The sequence below is a fragment of the Phyllostomus hastatus genome, unplaced genomic scaffold (genome assembly GCF_019186645.2).
Source record: "Phyllostomus hastatus isolate PE091 unplaced genomic scaffold, TTU_PhHast_1.1 phas_contig_40, whole genome shotgun sequence".
Lineage (NCBI taxonomy): Eukaryota > Metazoa > Chordata > Mammalia > Chiroptera > Phyllostomidae > Phyllostomus > Phyllostomus hastatus.
In genome coordinates this window covers 47,896,130-47,921,166 of record NW_025333872.1, presented here as the reverse complement: position 1 = coordinate 47,921,166, position 25,037 = coordinate 47,896,130, and the positions used below count along the sequence as shown (strand labels likewise).

General features: G+C 41.6%; 1 protein-coding gene across 1 annotated transcript in view; it reads right to left on the bottom strand.

Moving 5' to 3' along the window:
- KLHL32 (kelch like family member 32) overlaps nt 1-25,037 on the bottom strand; it is a 184,603-nt gene that overhangs the window by 80,228 nt on the left and 79,338 nt on the right. The window contains exon 5 of the mRNA XM_045843238.1: nt 11,544-11,642. Within this exon, the coding sequence (XP_045699194.1) occupies nt 11,544-11,642 (99 nt within the window). The remainder of the gene's footprint in view (nt 1-11,543; nt 11,643-25,037) is intronic.

The following is a 25,037-nucleotide window of genomic DNA, read 5'->3' as shown; positions in this document are numbered from 1 at the left end:
CCCAGCCCACACTCAATCCACTGAGCTACGCCAGCCAGGGCTGAGGGTAATTTTTAAATTGCCCAGCTAACAATTGCTAGTTTAGAATAGAAATTACTAAAATGGAAAAATTCCTTCCAGATAATCTTTCCTTTCTTTAAAAACTCAAAAACAAGGAAAATACAGTTGATTATCCAAGTAACAAACAGAAATGCCCAAGTGACGCCCCTGGCTAGGCAGCATGCCTGCAGGCTGTCGCTTACTGGCGTCCCTCAGTGTGGGCTTAGGGAACGAGAGCCAACATAATGGAATGTGAAAAAATGAACTGGAATCCTAAAATGGCTACTAAAAGATTTTATGATACTAATATTAATGATATTTGGCAAATATGGGACATTTACACAATGGAATACTACTTGGCCATGAAAAAGAGGATAATTTTATCCTTTGAGACAGTGTGGATGGACCTGGAGAGCATTATGCTAAGTGAAATAAGCCAGGCAATGAGGGGCAAATACCATATGATTTCACTCATATGTGGAATCTAATGAAAAATTTGAACTAACAAGGAAAATGGGGACAGACTCATAGATGGAGAGCAGATGACAGCTGGTTAGCAGGTTAGTGGGTGGAGGGATCGAGCAAAAAGGAAAACGACTCATGGACATGGGCAACAGTGTGGTGATTGCTGGGGGGAGAGCATAAAAGAGTATTAAATGGTAATGGAACAAAATACAATAAAGATTAAATTCAATAAAAAGATACTCTGGATTACACATGCTAGATAGCAAACAATATTGATTAGAATGAATAGCTAGAAGCTAGCTGGCTATGATTAGTAGGGCTAATACATTTCAAAAATTTCTGCTCATTTTCACTGATATAAAAAAGTTTCAAAAGATTAAATAATTTGTAATCTATTTCCCAAACTGTGTACTTTAACTTTCTCCAAATATGAGTGTCAGCTCTAGTGAACTACTGGAGAGCATACTGTTACTGTATTTGATTAGAAGAATATTAAATATATATGTTAGTCCAATCATTTGTCTTATCTAATATGGAAAAAATAGCTCAGTATTAGAGAAAAATGAATATGAGTTATAACTTCTCAATCTTGATGATATATTATTCCATTCAGAACACCCACTCTATGTTATATATTTAGGAATACTGTTAATTTAAAAATTATTATCAAAATTATAATAATCACTGTTTAGATAACCTTCTATACGTCACTGTGGAATTAGTTAAAATGATAATATATCACAATACCATAAAATGTGCAACATCCTCAGTGCCAAATGCAATCGCCACAGAAAGTATTTCAACTGAAAAAATGAATAGTGCACTGTTGATTGGAATGTGTGTTGTTATAACTACTATGAAAAACACTATGGAGTTTCCTCAAAAGTTAAAGAGAACTACCATATGATCCAACAATTCTACTTCTGGGTATTTATCTGAAGCAAATGAAAACACTAAGTCAAAAAGATATATGCAACCCTGTGTTCACTGCAGCATTATTTATAATAGACAAGGTATGCAAACAACATAAATATTCATTCGCAGATAAATGAATGAAGAAATTAAGTCCAATCATTGTTCATATAATGAGAATGGTTTACACAACATCGATGTAACCTGGCAGCCAAGGAGAGTAGACTGGAATGCGCATGCATGAATGATAACTTCACTGTACTAGTCAGTGGGGGGAATAGATGCCAAGGAATGAGGATGTTGCAGTGTGTGGCTGTTACATTCAAAATGACTGAGCATGACTTCCAGTCAAGATGGAGGTGTAGGTAAACACAGCTTGCCTCCTTGCACAACCACAGCAAAAATTATAACTACACTACAAAACAACTATCACCCAGAATCACCAGAAAATCAAGCTGTATGGAAGTCTGACAAGCAAGGAACTAAAGAAGTCACATTCATCCAGATGGATAGGAGGGGAGAAAATGTGCTGAGACATGGAGATGTGAAAAGGGCAGTCCCACACCCATGCGTGATGGATGAAAACCAGGAGGGATACCTTGGGAGTGAGGGATCCCAGCCCCACACCAGACCACCCACCCCAGGGTTCCAGTGCCAAAAAGGTAAGTCCCCGTAACTTCTGGCTATAAAAATCAGTGGGGGTTGTGATGGTGGAAGAAACTACGGGATTCTCAGACATCTCCTCTTAAAGGGCTCACAACGGGCTTAGGACTTATACAGGGTCACTCCCTCTGGGCTCCAGCACCGGGGCAGCAGCTGGAAGGGCACCAGTGGCATACCGGGAAAAACAAGTATCTGGCATCAGGGTGAGTGCCAGGGGAGAGCTGCCTCCCAGACAAATCTCCAGAGGCCAGGTAGTGACACCGTCCCTTTTCTGAGCCATTCTCCACAACCTGAGACTCCATCAACCTGGTTCACTTGGGTTTCCCCACCCTGGCAATTACCTAAGGCTCCACCCTGTCCCAACTTACCAGCAAGCTTTTCTATAATAGGCTACACTACTAAGACAGGGAGTCAATGCAGCTCTACCTAATACATAGAAAGAAACACAGGGAGTCTGTCAAAATGAGAAGACAGAGAATATGGCCCAAATGAAAGAAAAGAACAAATCTCTAGAAAATAAAAACCAAACAAACTGGAGATAAGCAATCTATCAGATGCATATTTCAAAATACTGGTTATAAGGATGCTCAAGGAACTCATTGGGTACTTCAACAGCATAAAAAGGATGCAGTCAGAAATGAAAGCTACATTAAGAGAAATAAAAAAGAAAAGTACAGGGAACCAACAGTGGAGTGGAGGAAGCCAAGAATCAAATCAATGATTTGGAACATATCACAAATCACTTGTTGAGTTATCACAAGTCCAGGCTATCAGTTTAGCTAGGTGACCAAAGATTTGGAAGAAGAACATTTGGAAAATTGATGACAAGAAAGTCTCGGGAGGCAACCTGTGGATAGTATAGACTTCTCCAATGGACAGTGTGTGAATATATTTGTGTTACAAGGGAATGCTCGCCAAAGGGCAAGGTCATCAAGTATAACTAGAAAATCAACTTTGTGAATGTCAGACAGCCTCTTCCCCCAGCTACTTGTGGCTTTGCCAAATAGACTCTGGAACCAAGTGGCTATGGCAATAAGAATGAGGTTAGGTGCAGGCTCAACAACAAGACTCCCACCCAGGCTGATGGGACTCTAGCCACTACCGGGTGGGTGCCCAAATGGCCAACAGCAGAGATCAACATTGAGTCCTCAGCACAGTACCAGATCCCAGGGAAGCTAGCCACCCTCTGATGGCAGGCTGATCCCATTTCCATCAGGGGAGAGGTAGAAACATCTTCTCTCTGGAACAGACAGGTTAAAGGTTTACTGTCCCTGCCCACAATGATTTTGCCAAACTCACCATCCACGGAATTATATAAAATGCCTTTTTTCACCAACAGATAGACCACATAACACTGCTTCTGACCAAGAAACTAATTGTACAGCAAATCATGTGTGGCATTCAGCTCCTGTCTGTGAAATTCACTGGTATTCCCATGTTCTTCATTACTCTGAAGCAGGTGGCCTAATATGGTGGCAGGAAGGCCTTCTCACTACTCAGTATGGCACTAGGAACGTGGGAATACCTTGCAGGGCTGGGACAGCAGCCTCCTGGATGTGTTCTGAATCAGTGACCAGCATGAGGAGGTTCAAAGTTCAACTTAGGCACACAGCCTGGGAAACCTTTCCTGAGTTGGAGTCCCCCAAAAGCACACATTCAGACGGAGTGGGGTGCTCCTATATCACCTTGTACCCCTTTATCAAATCGTAAGTACACTTTACTGAAATTATCTGCCTATCCATTTTTCTTCCATGGCCTAAAATTTAAAATGCTCAAGGGCAGGAAATGTTTTGTCCATCTTTGTATTCTGAAAAGTTAGCACAGTGCCTGTCACATACACAACAGTCAATAAATATTTGTTAAACTGATCATAAAAAAATAAATTCAATGGGTAAAGCTAATGGAAGACTGACCTACTAACATGGGTGGGCAAAAGTAGGTTTACAACTGTGAGCTTAGAGAAACACAGAGTTTATTCTTGTATTATTATGTATTTATTATTGTATTATTTTCCATTCAAACAACGATAAACCTACTTTTGCCCCACCCTGTAAATTTTCCTCCCATAATATAAAATTTCAAATGTTAAAAAGTAGGAAAACATGACAGAATGGATACACCATTAACGCCCTCGATACATACCGCTGTGGACTGCACTTCATCCCCCACCCCCCCAATTCATATGTTATTGTCCTAACCCACAAAGTAGCCATATTTGGAGAGTGATCTTTGGTAGATAATTAGGCTTAGTTGAGGTCCTGAGGGTGGGGCCCTCAGGAAGTGATTAGTGTTCTTATCAGGTACACCAGGGAGCTGGCTGTTATCTGGACCTGAGGAACCCGGCGAGAAGACAGACCTCTGCAAGCTGGGAAGAGGGTTCTCCCCAGAACCCGACCATGCTGGCTCCAGCTACACCACAACCACTCAGTTCAATAGCCCATTTGGCAGGGCCATGCATTTAGTGTTTAATAAATAAATGGTCTTTCCATCCCCTGCCTGTGGTATTTGGCTGTGGCAAATACCAACACATACTGAGCTCAAACAATGTGAAGGCCGGAGGGAGGGGTAAGATATAAAAAGGTGTAAGGCATGATCCCACCTTCAAGAACCCAGCAATATCAGGAGGCTCATAAGACATTTCCCAACCATGTGAAACCCACAAGGGAACTGAAGCAAAAGCAGCACTCCAATACTCTCAGCTTCTGTGAAGGCATTTCAAGGATCCAGTGCTTCTCAAAGTGGAAAAAATATTTTCTTAGTAAAAGATCAATGAAATTGCCATTTATGCAAAAAACGCAGAATATCAAAAAAATCCTCCCTATCGAACACATGAGAGAATAACATTCTTAAAACCTTTGTACCTTCCACGCAGAGAGAAACACGACCAATTATCACAGCAGCCCATTCAGTGTAAAGCTAAGTGCAGACAAGGGATGACTAATAAGCATCAGTCACAGAGGAGGGAGGTTTAGGGCAGGAAGCGCTTCCTGCCTCCTGCTCCTTTTGCGGTCTTGGCTTCCGGATGATAAATAGAAAGAATTTTGGCTTTGCTTTACTTGATGATCCATACACACACACTGTAAACAGAGCAACGCCTTCAGTCTGGGGGAATGATCTTGTATGCTTGTTAAAGCAGAGAACAGAACAAATGACAGAAAACAAAAACAAAAACAAAAAACAAACAAACGAACAAAAAGCCCTTCTCTGTTTCCCTTGCGGTGACGGAAGGCTCTACCTAGAGCACTTGGGTCCCTCTCCCCTCACATCCCAGCAGCACGTCTCCTCTTTCAGGTCACGTCTCTCACATGAAAGTGCTAAACTAATGCTGCTTAATGACAAATTAATGTCCATGAATAAAAAATACACCTCTAATAGCATAGAGTAATTTGCCATTACAATATCATCATTGGACATGCCCCTGGTTTAATACGATGTATTTAATTCATAACCTAATGAGTGATATATAAAAAGAGGGAGATGAACCCTGCAATTACATTTATGTGAGTCTGTCACCTTATTTGTAAAACCTTAGAGTCATTTACATTCAAATTAGAACAAATGAGTGATTTCACAAAGTGCAGTGATAAATGACCACAGCAGCCCAGGACAAAACTGTATTTCCTGTGAGCACATTAATGGTGTCCTATTATTTGTTAAAAATTACAATGCATATTGCCCAGTGTGGTGTGAATAATGACTTTTTTACTGATTAGGTCAGAAGACTAATATGTAGCAAAATAAATAATTTTTCTTTTCATTTTTTCCCGATTTTTGCTTTAAATTAACTACTGACTTCTGGTGGATTCACACTGCCACCTGCTGCCCAGGAATAGATATTAAAAGTATATTCCTATAAAAGGAGTTTATTCATCACTTCGGTGGTCTTGTTTGAAAAGTCTCTTTGATGGGTCCTTTCTTATCAATATATTTAAATTGCATATCATAATAGAGGATGATATTTGGTGAACAAAAAGAATACTTGATAATCAAACAATGGAATATACTATGTGCTACTTGAGGGAGATAACACAAAATGTACAAACTTTTTTTTTAAAGATTTTATTTATTTATTTTTAGAGAGATGGGGAAGGGCGGGAGAAAGAGAGGGAGTGAAACATCAATATATGGTTGCCTCTAGCACACCCCATACTGGGAATATAGCTTGCAACCCAGGCATGTGCCCTAACTGGGAATCAAACCAGCGATGCTTTGGTTCACAGGCCTGCGCTCAATCCACTGAACTACACCAGCCAGGGCCCAAAATGTACAAACGTTTTTAAAAAAGCTAATTACAAAAAAGACACTGTCAGCACATCACATGTCACCTAATGCTTTACTTTCAGGGGCTACAACACCAAGTGTGGTGCTCAGTACCCCTGATCGTAGCACACTGTACATCAGCAGAGGAGAGGGTGTGTGTATGTGAGGTTCCCCCCACTCCTGCCCCCTGGTACCATCTAAAGGAGATGACAGAAAGGCTCTGCCTGTCACTGAGGATCTTCACTACCTAGTCCCCTCCCCTAATGGCAAGTGTCAACATGAAAGGAAGGCTTAGGGTCCAGAAGACAGCAGGCTAGGAAAGGCACTAGGGGGAGAGAAGCGGGCCTGGCCTTGGAGAAGAGACTAGACTGTTGTAGGTAGGTAAAACAACGGTTCTGAATGGTGAGCGGGGAAGCTAGCGGAGGTTTCCAGACTCTAGAGCAGGGGTGTCAAACTCATTTTCACCGAGGGCCACATCAGCCTTGCGGTTGCCTTCAAAGGGCTGAATGTAATTTTAGAACTGTATAAATGTAACTACTCCTTAACAGTTAAGTGAGAGCTCGGAGCTGCCGCCAGGTAAAAACAAGGTGCCGGGCTGAATAAAACAAGGTGGAGGGCCGGATTCGGCCCGTGGGCCTTGTGTTTGCTACCTGTGCTCTAGAGCAACATCCTATCAACATCCTAGTTCTGAATTTGAGTTTTTCCATCTGTTAAAAAAAATTCACCTGCCTTAAGGGATTACTTAGCAGAGGAAAAATGGGGATCCTTGTGTCAAACACTCAGTACAAACAAGCCCTCCATAAATGATGGCTGCCTTCCCTGGGAAAGATAATGATGGCCCTGGGGAATGTGGTTTGGCACCAGATGCTAGAGACAAGCAGACTCATTAGGAGGAGACTATGAACTCATCAGAACCTGTAACCAACACTGGTGAGAATCTAAAGGGAAGAACATTAGCAATGGAGAAAATGATGAGGTCTGACAGATATTTGGGAGGTAGCATCAACCCAACTTGCCCTGGCTGATGTGGCTTGGTTGGTTGGAGCCCTGTTCCGTATACCAAAAGGTTGTGAGTTCGATTTCTGGTCAGGGCACATACCCAGGATGTGGGTTCCATCCCTGGTTGGGTACATACAAGAAGGCAACCAATCAATGTTTGTCTTTCACCCAATGTTTCTCTTTCTCTCTCTTCAAGCAATGAAAAAAATTTCCTTGGGTGAGGATTTAAAAAAATGGAAAAGAAATCAACTCAACTTGGTAACTGACCAGATATGGTGATGTGGAAGGAGCCTAACATCACGTCCAAACTTCTAGACAACTGGTGGATCGATGGGACATCAATAGGGAAAGGGAAGGTTTTCTCATGTTAAGTTTGAATTGCCTGTTGATATTTATGTGGAGACACTTAGCAGCTAATATTATTTTTAAAAAGACTAGGAAAAATCAGAGTTCAGGAAACAATCTGGCTTCAAAAAGTTTGTAATGTTTCTCTGACAGATTCAGTAAACAAGTGGACACACCCAAACCACCACATCTGCAGCCCGTCACTCCTGAGGTGGTCCGCAGAGATTCCTTACAGGGGTCTCCAACCCATGGCCTGTGGGCCATGTGCAGCCCAGGATGGCTATGAATGCAGCCCAACACAAAATTGTAAATTTACTTAAAACATTATGAAATTTTTTATGTGATTATGTATTGTAATGCATTTAATGTGTGGCCCAGGACGCTTCTTCTTCCACTGTGGTCCAGAGATGCCAAAAGGTTGGACACCCCTGCAAAGATTTAAAACTGAATGGACACGTACTCTGAAAAGCAAGATAATTCATGCATATTACTGGACCCATTTTAAAGACAACAATTGCTCTTTAATGAACTGGTGCATCTTTCTGCTAAAATTTTAAAAAGAGCACAATGGACAAGGAAGACGGCAGAGAGAGGAAAAGGGAATGAAGCATTCATATTTTATTTGGGACTGGATATCAGAGAGCAAATAAAAGTCCAATAGGTCATGCTTATCAATAATATACTAAAAGGACAGTTTGCGTAGGAGAGGCCTACGAAATTCCACTGCAAAGGGGTCAGAAAGGACACAAACTTAAGGAGTTGTTTGCAAATCCCTTACCTTGGGATGAGGACTATAGCAGCCACTGCCTACGCCCACCCTCATTAATTAGCATCATTGTCACTGCTGGCCTCCCCATTAACTCCGAAAGCACGCATTGAGGACCTGGTGTTCTCAAAGACAGGCTCTGTGTGAGGGCCGAGGGCCGAGGGGCTAAAAAGGAATTAAGGCAAGAGCCTCACCAGCCTGGGAGGCTAATTTAACAGCTGCCCCTAATAACACAGAGGGGATCTGCTTGTGCAGTTCAGGGACCCTGCCCTCAGGAGCCTTCTAGAGGAAAGACAAGAAAAAGGAGCCCACACAGTGGCCTCAAGGTGTCCCCTCCATTTGCTGGGGGAGCAGCAGTTACACATGTGCAGAAGAGCTGCAGGCCAAGGCCACAGCTGGTAGCTGGGAGGCTCAGGGAGCCTTGGGGCTGGGGGATAGTTCTTGAGTATCAACCAAGGGATTCCCCTTGGAGGTGCTTTTCAATGAGCCCTGGAGGACAACAGAAGGTATTGGGAGTAGAGGTCTACCCTTCACACCTCTGGAAGAAAACCCAAAGAAAAGTAATGGTAATTTGAAGACAACAAAATAACACCTGGCATTTTAGTGAGGAGAACGGCCCCACAAACTCCTGGATAGACAAAGTACCAGACGAGGATGGAGAAGTAGCCTTGAGTGACAGACATAATTTCTAAGTACATTTCAAGCACTGAAGTTTGTTCATTTTAACAAAAAATATTTTATATACTCAATAAAATGGTCCTATATGAAATAAAAAATAAATTGAGCAATAATACAAAAGAATGTAAGTAGGTATTGTTATAAGACTGTGTCAAAATATAAAAGCAGACTGACTCAGTCTAGTAGTTTTATGATCCCCAAAGAAGGGCAGAGTATATATTTTTAAAAGACTAGCATAGTAAAATTTTCTACATACACATGGTTTTGGTTCTCTTACAAGCAAAGTTTCCTTCCACACACTGGACATCTTGCAACAATCACATATAAAATGGAAAAGTAAAGTTACACAAGAGAATGAAATGAAACATACTGGAGAAAAAACAGAGAATTCAACCACTGCTCAAGCAGGCTAATAATAACTGAAGAGTCCACAGAATATATCTGCATGCCAGCTACATATTTTTCTCAGTAACATAATGAACTGCAAGCATTAAATTCCTAAGTACACAGTCACTTGGTATTTCAACAAATTCATCTGATGGGGTAGGGGAAAATATTTATGAACTTCTAGTGTTCATCCAGAATTCTCATTTATAGAAAAGTATTTATAAATACACACACACACACACACCTGTATATACACACTATTTCAACATGCATTGTGATAAAGTAGCACAATAATGAAACTTTTGTCAACATATATCATTGATTATACCTGCCACAGAAAAAGTGAATCAGGTGATGATTCTGAAAGCTCAAGTTGGAATATTTGATGTAGAAATGTCAAATAAATGTAATTTCAATTTCACAAGTCAAACATACACCTTTGAAGTCATGTAACCTTTCTATGTTATTCACATTTGCTACTTGCAGAAAGGGATTTAAAACAGCTCTCCCATATCGCCCGATGATATTGAGGGGAAAATGAGGTAAAAATAGTTAAACATTTACTATTAGATTAAATGTGCTGAGATGATGATAAAACTTTCATATACTGTATTTGAATTGCCCTTTGGTTGAACACAGCTGACATTCCTCACACCATCACCCTGGGAAGCGCTGGCTCCTATTTCCCATCATTGCTGGGAAGATGAAATAAGATGATATAGCAGGAAGAGCTACTATTTACTAGGAAACTACCTAGTAAATAACAGGAGTCAACAATAGAGGCCATATTTAGAATTACAGAAGAAGATTAGGAAGGAAATGAAATAACTGAGCAGGAAACAAATATAAATTTCCTGTTTACTTATGTCATATGCACTAGGATAGTAGAATTAAAGTGTGTGGATTTATCACTTTTTTTAAAGATTTTATTTATTTATTTATAGAGAAGGAAGGGAGGGAGAAAGAGAGAGAGAGAGAGAGAGAGAGAGAGAGAGAGAAACATCAATGTGCAGTTGCTGGGGGCCATGGCCTGCAACCCAGGTATGTGCCCTGACTGGGAATCAAACCTGTGATGCTTTGGTTCACAGCCCGCGCTCTGAGCGCACTGAGCTACGCCAGCCAGGGCGATTTATCATTGTTTTAATTTATTTTCACTGTTGTTATACTGCTGTGATAAATGCAAGCAAAATTTAAAAAAGTGGAGGAAATGGGAGGATCCCAATATAGGGAATTAGTACTTAACTCTCTGTGAAATAAAAAACTTCATGGTCATACTATCTGCTGAGAAGTCCTCTATCTTTCTACTAAGCCAAAGGCTTTTCACCCAGGAATTAAAATTGGTCTTCAGAGTCAGGAAGGCCTCCCATGTCACCTTGGGCAAGCTGGGCACATTTCAAATCTTTGATTTTTTGCCTATGAAAATGTGCAAAGTTGCTGAGGACTAAACATGAAACGTCTGTGAACTCACAGTAGGTTTTTTCGCCCTCCCCCTCACAGAGCCTTCTGAATCACCCCCGCCAATCAGGGGTGACCGCCAATGCACAGGTCACTCATCCTTCTCCAACATTTATTGCCTGGGAAGTACATGTGGTGATTAATTATCTATGATGTTGGATATGTTAGCTTCTGTTACTGAAACCTTCAATGACTCCGATTTTCCATGCATCTGTGGTTATTTCACTATGGAAATCAGGCAATGCTGCTTCCAATGAAGATCCATCCCAGCACCATCTCTCCGCTCCATCAGTGAACCCTGTGCATGGTTGTTGAGTTACTCTATTGCCCAAGGGTGGTGGGGAGCTGGGGTGGGCATGGAGGGTGAGGGACATGAGATAGGACATGAGAGCTGCAGCTGGCTCCTAGGAGCCGCTCAGCTTGTGTCCTGCAGAAATTCTACCAGCACAGATCCCAGCTTCCCACCTTCCATTTTACCAGTCACTCACTGGGCTCCAGTTGGTGGGGCACATAGCTGGCAACTGCAGAGGGAAGTGATGTGAAGGGCATATTCGCAGGGTGCAGGCTCACATACCTGGATGAGATAGTGGGAACATAAATTGAGAAGCTCCAAGAGCTGCAGGTGGCTGCCAGCTGCCAACACATCCTGGATCACGCCTGGCTCCAGCAAAATCTGTTTTTAATAAAAAGAAAACTAGCTGTTACATAAAAATCAATACTTGCTTAAGATAAAAATATATTGCTTTATTTAAATTGTTGCTTAACATGCTATCTCTGAATTATGGAAAAAGAGCTGACTTCCATAATAATAAGGAAATCAGTTATTTATCACATTCTGATTAATGAGCTGTGGCCCTCACTCAAACAACTGAGTTCTCATTTCCAATACTCATCTTCTGTGTGCAAGGCTGTGCACTTATTTTCATAGGAGAATATAAATATTTGCAAAGACCAATATAATAGTCTTGAAATTCACTTGTGATGGATGTAATCTCATAACATTAAAAAAACAAAATTTAGTTACTCCAAGTATACTTCAGAATTTTGTAACATATGGTTAACAGGTATTTTAGGGAGAGAGGCTTATGTTTCTCCTTGTAGTATGAGACCAGAACTGGATATTATTTTATTTGACTTGTAAACCCAACAATAGTAAATTTCAAACACAAATACATCACAGAAAAGTCAAACTTCCCAAATATGCTGGTGATATCAAGTCCTCATTTTTTTTTGAAGTCCAACTCTGTACCTTCTGGTGCCAGCTGTTGAGCTACTGAAGAAGGCTGCAGAAAAACCCACAACCACAGGGACTAAATTCATTTTACATGAATGATGGACTTGACACAAGGAGGCCTTAGGGCTGCTCCTGACAGTTTAACTCATTTCCCACTTCCCAAGCCCACTGGTTCCCAAAGTGGAATCTCTGGTCCAGCAGCATCAGCATCCCTGGCACCTTATGAAAACTGCAAGTCCTTGGGTGCCTCCCCAGACTTAACTGCCTCAGCAACTTGCAGAGGGAGGCCCAGTGACTGGTGTTTTAGAAGCCCCTGCTAGTTCCGATGCCCCAGGGGCAGCATGTGGGACACTGATGTGATCAGTTCACTCCCTTTCTACTATTCTCACATGGGCCTCTCCCCTCCACCCTCTTCTCCTCGTGATCTTCCAAAGGCTCTCACCACCATGTCTACCAGCCACCTACCCACACCTAAGTCTGCATGTTTTGCCACTTGTGCACTAGATCCCAACCCCTTCTGTCTGCAATTGTCCCCTCTATTCTTTCTGCTGGGTGGTAATTCCCCACCAGCATACAAATATGCATCGCAGCCTTTATCTTAAGAAAGAAAAATACCCTCCCTTGATTCCGTAGCTCCTTTCATGCTCTCCTTCATAAAAAAGTTCCTCAGGAACTATGTTCTCTCTTGAACCCATCTCTGTTGAGTTTTGTTCACATTGTTCCTCTAAAAATGCTCTTGGCCAAGGTCACCAATGACCTCCAAGTCCAATGGCCAAATCCAAAAGCCACTTATCAATAATTAATCTTATTCAAGCCAGCAGCAGTTAGCAAAGTTGATCACTCACCTTCCAGATTAATGTCTTCCCTTGCTTCTGGCAGAGCTCCCCCTGTTGGTTCCTTGTACTTCACTAGCTGTGCCCTCTCCATCCCCTTCCCACCCTGAAGCTTTGGAGATGCCCAGAGCGCTGCTCCCAGATCTCCTCTTCCCTTTCTCCATTCATTCTGTGGATGATCATGGAATCCCATGGCTCTAAAACTATCTATATGCTGGGCCCTGGCTGGATAGCTCAAGGTGATTAGAGTGTCATCCCAATACACCAAGGTTATGGGTTCTATGGGCACACAGAAGAATCAATGAATGCAGAGATAACTGGAACAACAAATCAATGTTTCTCTCTCTCTCCCTTCCTCTTACTCTCTCTCCCCCTCTCAGAAAAAAAATCAATGAATAAAAATAAAAAATAAAAAAGCTATCTATACTCCCATTTTACTCAAGTTGGCATCTCCAGCCCTAACCTCACCCTTGAACTCCAGACTACTACATCCAACTGCCAATGTCACATCACCATTTGAATGCCTGACAAGCAGCTCAAACTGAACACGCCCATTCTGCACTCTGAACCGCTCCACCAGCCTTCAGACCTGCTCCTGTCCCAGCCCCACCATCTCGGCAAGCAGCAACTCTCAGTCATGTAGGCTAAAACCCAGTCAGTCAGTCACTCCTGACTCCTCACGTTTGCCCCTATCTCACATCGGATCCCTCATCCACTCCTGTGGACTCGATCTTCAAAACTGCCCCAGATCCCAGTCACCACTCAGTACTATTCCCATCAATATCACTCTAGTCCAATCCACTGTCCTCCTAGTTGTGACATAAAAGCCTCCTAACTATGAACTTTCTCTTTGCCCCCTCACACAGCATTTAATATCAAATTGGTCCTTTAAAAACATAAATAAAATTATGCCACTCCTTTACTCAAAACTCTCCAATGACTTTTTATCTCATTTTTAAGAAATCCAGATTCTTCACTGTAACACAAAAGGTTCTTTGGATACATCGAGCAGAGGACCCCAGTATTTACAACTAGCTGCTGTCTCTGCCTGGGTCACTCTCCCTCAAGATGTCAGTGTGGCTCACTCCCTCAGGTCCTTCACACCTTTTTTCAGACACCATCCTACCCAAGAGGCCAGGCCCTCTCTGACCTTCCTGTGTAAAACAGTGCCCCACCCCCCAGCACTCCGCACTCCCTACACCCTTAGTTTGCTTTATTCTTCCTCGTAGCAGTTACTACCCCTCGACATAATTCACATTTTTATTTGTCTATTTGATTATTTTCTGCTTCTCCACTCAAAGGATATAAAACCCAGAAAGCAGGGACTTCATCTATTTTTGTATCCACAGCCCTTAAAATAATGTCCAACATACAGCTTTCACTTAATATGGGCGAATTTATTTTATAATAAATTATAGACAAATTAGTTTATCTCCCTAAGTGTATTTTTAAATTCAGAATTAATTTTAATCTAATTTTAATTACTCTCTCCTGTTAATTAATTGATCTAACCGGAGAGGACAGAGAACTGTGAGTTATATTTCTAAATAACTTGAAGACGTGAAGAAGTCGAGCATATGTGGTAAAAAGACCAGCGCTCATCTCATTACCCCAGAAGCCTTTACAGCTCCTTTCCCGCCCAGTCGGAGGAGAACCCTGAATCTCCCCAGCTCCTTGAGGGGAGAGGCCTTGACTGACATTCGGGAAATGACTGCAGCCCCCTTCACAGGAGCAGGAATGCAGTGTTCCTGCGGAAGAGGCACGGCCTAAGGCACAGGATGGGGAACAGATGGATTAGAAAGGTCGCTCTGGGCCTTTAAATCCTGTCAGCGGCGCTCATTTCACACAACTGGCGTTCACGATAACCTCCAAGGCCCGGGACTCCCGCACAAAGGCAGATACCACAGAGAGACGCGAGGCAGCCTCCGCAGCCTGGGGGCGCCACGTCCACCGGCTGGCTCACCTCGGGAAACCCGCACAGGAAAGCCCCACGCCAGGGTTGTTCTGTCTTCACCTCTTGTCTTACTGTCCTGTGGTTTGTTTTTCTCTCATTGTAACATAACTTCTTCTAAAAGATGCTTTAGCCAGGAACGCCCCTAAGTGCTTTGAAAAGGGCACACTTTGAAAAACAAAACAAAACCCTACCAGGAAAGCGGGGTTGCACTCATGGAAACAGCCAGCATTTGCGAGCCTCACTTGGGCTCACTGGCACACAGGGGCATCCGGTCCGCCCTGCCGCCCGCGGGCCACAGGCAGCCAAGGACGGCTGCGGATGTGGCCCAACACAGAATCGTATATTTACTTAAAACATTATGAGAATTTTTTGTATGTGTTGCAATGTATTTAATGTGTGGCACTCTTCTTCTCCCAGAGCCCCCTGTAGAAGGATGGGATGGCAAACATGCCCATTTACAGAGGACAACTGAGGACGCTGAGTTTACATCCTGCGAAGCCTATGTTGGTCACACTGAGGCCTTTCAGTAAGAAATACCCATTGACATCTAGTCTGGCACTCAACTCAGGACAGGTGGGAGCAAAGGTCACTTGAGGAACACCAACAGGAAGAGGGTGCCCCCGGAGAGTTCAGAGCACAGAGTGGTGGAGGGGGAGCTAACGGTTACTATCTTGACACATCCACTCACTCACCAAACTGGAGGAGCTTATGTTAGAGGGAGGCACCAACCCTGGACAAAGCAAGTGTGAATAACAATAGACAAAGAAATACAAGGTGGAAAAATCCCAGTGGTCTAGGCTGCAGTGGGAAGGTGGAAAACATTACAGACACCTAACTGGGCTGGGCATGGCTTCTGCTCAGTGACACTCCCACCTGAGTGGAGGCAGAGCTGGGGCTTCTTCAGATTAGACCAAGAGGTTTGCTGCAACCCTAGGTGGGGCATGAGAGCCTCCATATGGAATATTCTGTCTCTGTCACCACCCACATCTGATGTTCAGGTGGCAGAATACAGGAGGCCGAACTTGAAAGAGGGAACTGGACAGTGCTAGCTGGGGAGGTGACAGTCTCATGACAGAACCCCTCCTGCATCTTGTGGCAAGCGAGGTCATGTGAACTGCGGGAAGGCTCACAGCTGACTCCTACCCCAAATGCTGAGACTCTCTACTCATTTTGATCAACTTGGAATAAGATTTGGCAGGTGACTGTGGTCAGGGGGACAAAGCAATAGAGGTAAAAGTGACAATTGCAATAGGAGGTGGTGGTCTCTGAAGATACCAGTGAGGGTTACCACATGCAAATTCAGCAGTGGAGAGGTCTGATTGCCCCCTGGAGGAGGCACTCTCGAACACTCAGTGCAAACGTGTCCTCTGGCTACCAGTACAGGCAGGGTTGGTGAGTGAAGAGTTGAAATTGTGTGATCTCTAGTGAAAGCCGTACAAACTGGGATGCTGGGGCTCCTGGTCCAGCAATATTCTCAGGCAGGACATGGGACCGGAAACAAATGGAAGAGGAGAGTGGGGCCTCAGGTGGCATTCTGCACAAGGCGTGATGGGAAGAGCCATCCTCATCAGTTCCCAGTCCTCACCTGCCCGGCTCTGGGAGAGCAGCGCTAGGCCCGATGGGGCACCCAGACCCCTCAGCATCCCTGCCTTTCCTCTTCAGCTCCCCCTCCCACATCACCAAGCATCCACCCCCTCAAATCTGCCTTGTTGTTCTTTTCCTTCCCTTTATTTCTCTTCCTCCTTTTATGTTGCTTCTTGGACTAGCTGCTGGTAGGGACTGTCTTTAATCCTCATGGCAAGTCTCAGTGTGCCTTCTTTCCTGCCTCATGAACAGGTAAGCCAGTATCTTCGAAACATTTTGTATCTCCCGTCTTCAAGGCTATCTTCCTCATTCCTTGCTTGAGGGAAGTTCAAATTACTAACTTTCAAATTACTCACTTGGGGGTTTGTGGATAGAGTCGCCTGAAGAAGTTCACATGTTAAAGCCAGATAACGAAGGTCTTTCCTAAACATCCAACCGTGCCCACAGGTGCACAGGCACATCCATGCGCATTCTGCCGCTGAAAATTACAGGCGGTCTAAGGCGGTTCATAAGAATAAATTAGCACACTTCCCCTCTATTTTATATTTTGTTTGTTTGGGATTCCTTTTCTGTACAGTACAGCAAAATGGCAAATTATCACAATCTTGAATTCGTAATCCATCAAGTAAATTAAATACAACAGCATAAATAACTTTTAAATGATCATATAATCAAGACACAATACAATCTTTGCACAAAGCTCTTCAAGACTCCTATAGACAGAAAATGAACCATAAGTTTTAGCTATGAGAAACTCCATCAATGTAATTTTCATTTCAAAGCCATTACACTCAGAATTTTTTTTATCCACAAGGTGGCGCCTGTGTTTAAAGCAGAAGGATTTTTTATATTATTCATCTACCGCACCTCTACAGCTGGAACCTTAAGTTTATTTTTAGGAAACAAAAATAAATCAAGTAAGGATAATAAAACATACAAAGTCTACTTTGTAAATGTCTCTATCATTTAAGAAACATTCATAAATACTTCTGTCGAAATGCTTTATCTGAACAATACCAATTAGAATCAGTAGTTCTCCCTTAAATCCAGTCCCAACATTTAAACGTAGCTCAAACTTTTCGTCCTTGTATTGAGACACTCTCCTGGTGTGACCCCAACCTCCTTTTTAAAACTGAACTCCATTTCAGCAACTTTATGGGCCCTTTGCTAAAGCCAGCAATCCACTGTTCTCCACAGTCAGGCAATGCCTTTTCTCCACCTCAAAGGTCCTCGTCCTAACTTTTTCAACATCTGTATGTCAAAAGCCTACCCATTCTACAACATTCAACTCTAAATCCATTTCCTATACAAGCTTTGCAAGATCATACCTCCCTGCAATCACCAAATGGAATTAATTTCCTGGGACTACGAACTACCACAGACACATAGTGAACCAAGCCCATGGGCTCTAGTTCATACTGACTGACCTCAAATCCTGGCTCCTATACTTGCTGACATAATGAGGTCAGGAAAACAATTCAACAATATGTGCCTCATTGTCATCTGTCCAGTGACAATAGTAATACCTATTTCAAATGACTGTTTTGAGAACCTGGAAAATGCATATGTATCCCCACAGTTATGGATGGTTATGTGTCAACAAAATGGCTTAAACAAGTATGGGTTTTGTTTTTCCCACAAAACCTGGGTTAGGCAGTTTGGAGTGCCAACAAACCGGGTTCCTTGTTTTTTCCTACTTGGCTGATCATAGCATATGGTTTCATTGTAACAAAATTGCTGCCATGTCTCTAGACAATGCATCTACATTCAAAGCAGAAAGAAGAGAGAGCAATAAAACAAAAACCAGGTGCCAGCTACATCTGTCACTATTTTTAGAAAACAACAGGTTTCTTACAAACACTACCACATACACTCCTATTTACATTCTATTTGTGAGGTCTAGATCCTGTGGTTTTCCCATACCAGCAAAAGAACCAAGCAAATTGAGTTTTTATGGCTACATGCACTATTGTCCCAAGTCAAATGGAGTACTGTATAAAGAAATAAGGGAGTGGATATTGTGTAGGCAATCAGAGCGTAGACCATAGCTCTCCACACAGTTTCTGTTTATGGTAAATCTGTGATAAATGTTATATATTATGTTTCTTTTTATGCAGCTAAGTGTTTTTGCCCTGGATGAATCACATGCATGTAACTTATCTCATGTTTTCCCTATGAGACCTTGGTGCAGGCCCATCCTACTTTATGGTCATGGCTGTTGAGCATCCGGGAAGAGCATCTCTAGGATTATTTATTGAAATTCACAGGCTTGAAAAATACAGTTCCTGAGGGAAATGTGAAAAGTTGTCGAAAGCCTTCGTAGGGGATCCTGGTCACAGTGAATCCTCATCAAGGACTACTCAATCAAAGGTGTTACCCAATCAAAGGTGTTAAAAAGGGCGTGGGAAACATTTCAACTAACAGTTGTGACAACGTATCCAAATGAAGGTAAGCGTCGGGTTCAGAGCGGTATGTATCAATCTGTGCCTTGATTATTGATATCTTAAGTTAAAAAATTTGTCAGGTGGCTTTCTTCCCATCATAGTACCCCTGTACAAATTTCTCAAAGATCTTAATGTCAAACATTTAAAAGTACTATTTTATTTTCAATTCATGAAAAAGCAATAAACTTTCCATCCATTAGAACATGAAAAAAAGAGAAAACCAAGTTTCTCAGAATATTTTTAAAGAATGTTTAAAACAACAAAGGTAAAACAATAATTAAAATACCCTAGTTAAACATAAAGAAAGGTCTAGAGACCACTTTGAGGTTCTGTTATTTTCCTTCACATGTGGACATAGGACCATTTGCTTCATTTGAAATTTCTAAGGCTACATTCAGGTTGCAGAAGTATAGCCTTCTCGAAGACGCTGAGAAGAAACCTTAGAATAGACAAGGACTCTAATATCACATTCCCGGGAAACGTACACGCTGTCCTACAAAAATCTAATTTATTATCATTCATGCAATTTAAAGGATTTTCCAGTCTATAGATGTTGCTATTGAAATTGGTTCTTCCAATCCTATTTTAGAACATGTGTGAGGATGACAGATTAACTACTCTAGCTAGGCGCTTGAGTAAAGGGACAAGAAAAAAGTCAAACAGACTTATTAGTTGTGGTGTGATTGGTGCCAAGACAGCAATTGCCACAGGGTGCTGGTGGAGTGAGTCTGGGGTTTGCTTAAACTATTCTTAGTTCAAAGGCCATACAAAAATATCTAATAGGAATATTTGGTCTGAGGTTTACAGTGGTTTGCACCTCAAAGTTTGTACCTCGTTTCCTGTAGGTGCAAAGTAATTCTTTACGTGAAGACACTTGGTTCTTTCACATTTTATGGGCAAACCCTACTTTTTGGGCTCCTTTTCCATTCATGTGATTTTTGGCATTTCAAAGCTCTGAGATTAATAGTTCTGTCTGTTAGTCATTTCCAACATAATTTTCTTCATTATGTTTAAATTAACAAAATATATTTCTAGCAAAATGTAAAGATAAATTGTATATACTTGCATTACATTAAAATACCCTGTTATTACAGAAAGCAGAACAAATTTTTCATAGTGTTGAACTCTAAGAGAAAGAAACAGTTCCAGTAATTAAATATAAGGAAACATGATGGTCATTACAGGTTATAAAACAGGTAAATTAATTGTAAGTCTTACTTTTATAACTAGTGCTCTTTCAAGTGTGAGGAACATGGGAGACTTTATCCAGCATAGCTTTACTAATGAACTGGGCTTCTCCACGCAGAGTTAGTTTCTTACAACGCTAGCATGGCCAAGGAAGAAACATGGCTTTAAAACACTGGCATCCAGAGATGGAAGGTCTATGAAAGAATGAAGAGGGCTGAGGCCAGTGCTCATTTGTGGGTGGCTGCTACTGTGCATGATGAGTGCTACAGCAAGGGCAGAAGCAAAGCGCCAAATGGAGCGATGGCACTGTGGTACAATTCATGCTAAGGTAGCAACAGACGCAGGACACTGTGGAAGCACTTGGCTGACGATGCTCCATTTCATGGAAGGAAGCTGTGAATAACTCTCATATGAAAAATTATATCATTAATATCCAATGTCATTTGGGGAATTCCTTGTGCTTACTTTATAAGGAATGGAGGTGAAACTATGGCTCTAGGGTCCATGGTAGGAACTCGGACAAGTCACTGCATGTTTGGTGATGGCATCGTGGCACAGAATTGATGACTGTTTCTACAGGGTCTACATAAGGATAAAATGAGATAACCCAGACAAATTCTTAGAAAAACATCTGGCACGTTTTACAGGGTAAAAAAAAATGTAGCTGCTATTATTATTCTGTTGTTCTTAATTCCTTGAAAAAACACATCTACTTCACAAATAATGACCCCTATTTCTAGTATCTACACACTGCCTGCTACATGTCAGGTACACATGAGGTCATTTCATATATGTTATCTCTCCTTCTTAATGCCCTCCCCTACTCCTCACTCCTGCAAAGTAAATATATCCCCATGTGGCAAATGAAGAAGCCAAAGGCAAAGAAAGTCACCCATTCACTAGCCAATCTTTTCTGACTGCCTACAGTGCACCCAGGAGCCTTCCTGGCACTGTGCATATGAACACAAGTGTCCTTGGTGCCTGGTCCTCAGAGTCAAGGTTTTGGTCAAGCAGCTAGACCAAACTGACAGTGCAGTGCCATCAACTGACAAAAGTAAAACAAAGGAAGAAACAGGTTCACAGGGAAGAGCAAGATTTCCATTTGGGAATATGTTAAGCTTGTGATGCCTTTTGGCTTACCAATTAGAGTTATCAGATAGGCTGAAAAATATGAGTACAGTTGGCAAACTGTAAGCCCCAGACCAAAGATTCCTATTAGATATTTTTGTATGGCCTATGAACTAAGAATAGTTTAAGAAAATTGTTTTACTTGCATTTTTAAAAATCTGGTATTTTTATTAGTAGACTGACTTGTTAGAGCACTTTTAGGTTCACAAAAACTTGAGCAGAAAGTGCACAGAATCCCATATCCCGCCCGCACCCCACCCCATTGTCTACATCCCCCACCAGAGGGCACAGTTGTTACAATGGATGAACCTGCAGTGATTCATCATTACCACCCAAAGTCCATAACTTACATTAGCATTCACTTCTGACGCCAGGTTTGGATAAACATAAAATGGCAGGCGGTCACCATCAGATTGTCACACAGACTATTTTCACTGCCCCACAAATCCTCCGGACTCTGTCCCATCATCGCTTCCTCCCCTCAGCATCTGATGACCACTGACCTTTTACCGTCTCCCTAGTGACACCTTTTCCAGAGTGGCATACAGCTGGAATCCCAAGTATATAGACTTTTCACATGGGCTTCTTTTATTTGGTAGTATGTATTTAAGATTCCTTTATGTCTTATCATAGCTTGATAGCACATTTATTTTTAGTGCTAAATAATATTTCATTGTCTAAATGTACCACAGTTTATCAATTCACCTCTAGAGGACATATTTTGGCAATTATAAATAAAGCGTTATAAATATTCACGTGCAGGTTCTTGTGTGGTCATTAAGTTTGCAACACCTTCTGGCAAGTGCCAAGGAGTGTGATTGCTAGACTGTATGATAAAATATATATTTAGTTTTACGAGGTGTCTTTTGAAAATATTTTCTCCCAGCTGCTGGTTTATGTTCCCATTTTGTTGGCATTGAATCTTGGAGAGTAGTTTTTAATTTTGAATAATTGAAGTCCACCTTATCATTCATTTCTTTCATAGGTCACGCCTCTGGTGTTCTACCTAAAAAGTCATGACTATACCCAAGGTTGTGCAGGTTCTCTCCTGTGTTATTTTCTAGGAGTTTTATAGTTTTGCATTTCAACATGGGCCTGTGTTCCATTTTGAGTTCTGTTTGTGTGTGAAGGATGTAAAGTCTATGTTTAGATTGTTTTTCTTTCTTTTTTTTTCTTGCATGAGGATGTCCAGTTGTTCTAGCACCATTTGTTGAAAAGACTATCTTTGCTCCATTGTACAGACTTTGTCCCTTTATCAAAGGTCAGCTGGTAAAATTTACATGGGTCTGTTTTGGAGCTCTCTATTCTACTGTCTACTCCTTCAATAATACCACACTGTCTTGAATATTGTTGCTTTATATATAGTAAGTCTTGAAGTCAGGAATTATAAGTCCTTTGACTTTGCTTCCTTTCAACATTGTTTTGACTACTCTAGCTTTTCCCTCTCCATATAAATTTTAGAATGAGTTTGTTGATATCCACAAAATAACATACTGGGATTACAATTAGGAATGCAATGATTGACTGGGGAAGAATTCAACTATATTGAGTCTTTCTACCCATAAATAGGAACTATTTCTCCATTTATTTAGTTCTTCTTTATTTCTTCTATCAGACTTCAATAATTTTCCTCATGTAGATCTTGTTCCTAAATTGTTAGATTTATTCCTAAGTAATTCACTTTTAATTGCAAATGTCTAAGTATGGCTTTTCCATTTTTAAGTATTTGGGAAAACCCCCAAAGATAAATATGTTGTGATATGTGAAAAAGTGAAATTCAAATGTTAGTATTCACAAATAAAGTTTCATTGGAATAAAGCCATGCTCCTTCACTTTAGGTATTTGTTTCTGGGTGTTTTCATGCTACAAGAGCAAAACTAAGTAGTTATAACAGAGCTTTCTATGGCTTAAAAGCCTGCATTGACTACCATCTGGCCCTTCACAGAAAACACCTGCTGACTCATGGTCTGGAGTGGAGGTAGGGGTGGCATCCAATAGCATAAGACTGTACCAAATAATGTGAGTCCAGATGACACTTCCAAGGCAGCTGGTTAGACTAAACAGGAGGATCCTGACACATGAAGAATTCAGAGCCAGTAGAAGGCAGAAGAAGCAAGAAAAGACCCCTGGGAAGGAATGATGCGGAAAGGAGCTGGGAGGCATAGGACTGAGCCCACAGAGTGTGGAGAGGCAGGCTGGCTGGGCCGAATGAAGCTGAGAGGCCACAATGACACTAGTTAACTGCTTTAGCAGCATCTGTGACAGGCAAAAACTAGTTTAACTGGAATGCTGAAGATGGAAGCCTCCCACGTGGCAAGTGGAAAAAGAAATAAATAATGAATATATATGTGTGTGTGTGTGTGTGTGTGTGTGTGTGTGTGTATACACACATATATATGTGTGTGTGTGTATATATATACATATATACATATATACATATATACACATATATATGTATATACATATGTATATACATATATACATACACACACACACACACACACACACACACACACACACACACACATATATATATATATATATATATATATATATATATATATATATATATATATACACAACTCTTTTCCTAAAAGCTGCTGTGAAGGGAAGCAGAGAAAGAAATGGCAGCTGAGGGAGGATAAAAGAACAAGAAAGGGAGTCAGGAAGATAAGCACTAGAGCACATTTATGTGCTGGTAGGAATGTTTCGGTGGAGAAGGAAAAACTGACGACAGAAGAGGGAGAACCAAGGATCACAGGACTGAACACTGACAGGTAAGAGGGACTGGGATCCGGAGCTTAACTTTTTCCACCGTAAAAGATGAGAATAGAAGAAAGTGCACAGAAACAGGGCAGTTTGGGGACTCCATGGTGAAAGCTGGTCTTCCTGTCTACATCTGTTTTCTCAGTGGAAAGTGAGTTTTACTTGTGGAATGTGTACTGGAGGTAGGGTAACAGGTGGAGAGTAGGGTTTGAGAAGAGAGGAGAAGAAATGAGACGTTTACCAGGGAGAGGATGAAGGCAAATTCACTAGGAAAATGAATTAATATCACCTGGAAAGAAAGGGCGTCCATCTGAGATTTAGAAAAATGAATTTGCAGTGAAAATAGTAACTTTTTCAGGAATGATCAGCAGAGCAGATATTTACCGTGGGAGTCAACCAATCCTTTTCCAAAGTCTCCACAGGCTGGAAACAAGCTTGTCTCTCCCTAAAACCACTGCTATGCTCTTCGGGCTGTGCCAAAGGGTTCCCACCCTGACAAACACGTGCTAGAGTAAGGATGCATGGCTATGATCAGTTTTTCAGGAACGATGTCTATTCCATTACCGTATACGAAATGGCTATTTTTGTTCCCTGCAAGGTAAAATGCAAAGTAACCTTCTCTTTTTCCTGTGGTACTCTATGAAGTACTAAGTACTAAGGCTCAATCTCTTACCTGAACTAGTGTAATTCTGGAGCACTGAACATCCTCAGGTACTTCATTACGCTCCATACACAAATAATGCAGGCCCCTGGTAATCCATTTCCAATAAAGGCAATGTTGTGTTGGTCTCGTAAGTCCATTCACTGAGAAAACATTCCCTGTGCATTTTTTTCATCAATACATCCCTAACTTCATAGCAGGTGCTCATTAAGTACTTGATGAATTAATTGATCTCAGCTTGAGAGTAAACTATAAATGGATGGTTTTTGTGAAGTA